Below are 2481 nucleotides of genomic sequence, written 5' to 3'. Positions count from 1 at the left end.
ACGGGGCGCACGCACCCCGCGACCCGGCCGTATTTGCTTGGGGACATATTGCAGGGACATGGCACACAGGTCCCTTCCCTGGGGATGTGGGTGGCACCCCTTTGCGTGGGGACACTGCACGGCGCCTTTGCGTGGGGGCACGGCACGGTACACGGCACGGCTGCTTTCCCTTGGGACATGGCATCGCGTGGCCCTCCTGGCACCGGGACATGGTGTGGGGATGCAGATGAGGCCCCTTCTGTGCTGGGATATGGCATGGACCGTGCGGGGGACACAGCACACCCCCCTTTACAAGGGGACACGCTGTGGAAGATGTGGCACAAGGACATGCTATGGTCTTATGGTTCCTTCCACAGCGTAGGGACATGGTAGAGCCCCATTCACGGGGGTGTAGGGACACGACGCCTCTGTGTGGGGACCCAGCATGCGGTGGCTTGGCCACCTCACCAACCCCGTCCCTCAGCGTTCCTCGGCTGAGGCCGGACTAACTCACTGCTGGGATAATGGGGCTGGGTTGAGCCCCCTCCTTCCCTGGAAATCCCCTGAGGGTGTCATCAGGGAAGCCCTGGTAGCCCTGCCCCAAGCGGGATACAGCCATACACGACTCCACGGCCACCCACAGTTCTTTGGCCACCAGAGGCTCACGCGGGGCTGTCCCCTCCCCGCCGCCCCCGGGGCTCGGAGCGGGTGTCTTGCCTGGGGGCTGCAGCCTGGGCGCCTGCCTGCCCTGGGGCTGCAGCCGGGGCTCTCTTCCCCCAGATTCCCTCTTGTAGTCCGGGGGTGCTCCTGCACCCCTGCAAACACATCCCTGCCAACACCTTGTGACGGCCCCGGGACCTGCTGCCTCCTGCCACCAGCTGGAGAGGAGAAGCCAGCGGGGACTGCCGGGAAGGGGGACTAACCCCCCATCCATGGCAGGGAACAACTGCCCGGGGCTACCGGAGAGCAGCCAGTGCCCGGAGCCTACACCTGTCCCTTGTCCCCACACCATCCACGCCACTGCCCTGGAGGCTCCCGGTGAGCCCCAGCCATGTAGGCACAGCTTGGGGCTCCACTGACGGCCACCATCAACATGCAGCAGGGCTACGCTGCCGTCCTATGTGAGTACAGCTGGGGGACAGGGGGGATTGCCTCAATAGTCACCTCAGTGGGTGTCCCTGAGGGGGCTGATGCCACTGGCTTTGGCTGCCCAGGTGTCCTGGCTGTGCTGGGGCTGGAGGCTGCAGCACCGGGCGAATGCGAGCTCACCCGCCTGCTCCAGGACAAGCTGCAGTACGAGATGCGCCTGCAGTACATGGTAACCCCAGCTTTGGGAGGTGGGGGGACACGTGGCATTGCAGGGCCCCGGTTTGCTCCAGGGGGGACATGGGAGGGCAGCACCCACTGCTCTACAGTGGCCGGGTGCTGGGTGCTGTGTTTTTTACCAGGGACAATTTGTGCCAAATTGTGCCCAGAGCTACTTCTCCTGGGGGCTGACCACACCAAAGGGCTTTTGCACTGGCTCCCTGGTGTCATGCTGAGGCTGGCAAGGATGTCCCCATTACTTTGCCCCTTGCCAGCCCCCATATTCTTCCTTGCCTTTCCAGAAACACTACTTTCCCATCGACTACACAGTCCAGGTCCAGTACGAAGAGGTGCTGAGGCCATCCAACATCACCCGCCTGGTAAGAAGGTGGCAGGGGAGAGTCCCTTGATGGGAGCATTCCAGGGACCCACGGGGGCTGCATGGCTCTCACCGTCTTGCCCTTTAGCGCAACGGGACAGTGTCGGAGGCAGCACTGCGGTACCTCTGGTTCCATGTCAGCTCCCAGGCGGTGCTGCGGATCCGTGAGGTGCTGCCAGAGAAGCACCCATCCTGGAAGTACACCCAGGAACTCTGCCAGCTCTTTGATGCCCTGGGCGAGGAGTACAGCAAGTACCGGCAGGTGAGGATCTCCCGGGCCCCCCTGGCACCCCTGCCCAGCCGCCCATCATGCACTCGTGTGTTGGGAGGACGCACCCAGCCATGAGCACCCGGGAGGGGGACAACACGGGCATGGACATTTTCCCTGCATGTGGGTTCTGGGGAAGGACTGACGGGGACAGGGTGCAAAGACAGGGGTTGGGAGCGGAGTGAGGGGCCGTGAGGTAAGGCCAGGATAAGCTCCACATCTGGCATTGGTGGTTCAGTGGTAGAATTCTCGCCTGCCACGCGGGAGGCCCGGGTTCGATTCCCGGCCAATGCAGCAGTTGCATCGTTTTGTTGCCAGCAACCCCTCCCCCTTGGGGGACCAGCAGACCTGGGGAGGGGGAATGGGAATGTCACACACACCGACCTCCGTCACGGGGTGGTATTACCACGGCCGGCGGTTGCGCGGGATCAGGCAGAAGGTGCCCATGAATTCATCTGTTTTCCTGGTGGTGGTCCTGCTTCTCTGCCCAAGCTTCTGCTGCCTCGATGGAGCTGCTGAAGCCCGAGGCAGTTGCATTTTGGGGCTGGAC

General features: G+C 63.3%; 1 protein-coding gene and 1 non-coding gene across 2 annotated transcripts in view; both read left to right on the top strand.

Moving 5' to 3' along the window:
• The first annotated feature begins 50 nt into the window (after positions 1–50).
• Positions 51–2481, top strand: part of IL34 (interleukin 34) — a 5401-nt gene continuing 2970 nt past the window's right edge. The window contains exons 1-4 of the mRNA XM_008638751.2: positions 51–1100; positions 1194–1297; positions 1587–1664; positions 1752–1925. Coding sequence (XP_008636973.1) covers positions 1073–1100; positions 1194–1297; positions 1587–1664; positions 1752–1925 — 384 coding nt within the window. The 5' untranslated portion in view covers positions 51–1072. The remainder of the gene's footprint in view (positions 1101–1193; positions 1298–1586; positions 1665–1751; positions 1926–2481) is intronic.
• On the top strand, positions 2155–2225 carry TRNAG-GCC. Its single transcript has one exon. It is a non-coding gene; the product is annotated as a tRNA-Gly (tRNA).

Source organism: Corvus brachyrhynchos, unplaced genomic scaffold, assembly GCF_000691975.1.
Source record: "Corvus brachyrhynchos isolate BGI_N302 unplaced genomic scaffold, ASM69197v1 scaffold26, whole genome shotgun sequence".
Classification (NCBI taxonomy): Eukaryota; Metazoa; Chordata; class Aves; order Passeriformes; family Corvidae; genus Corvus; species Corvus brachyrhynchos.
This window is presented reverse-complemented; position numbering and strand designations above follow the sequence as displayed.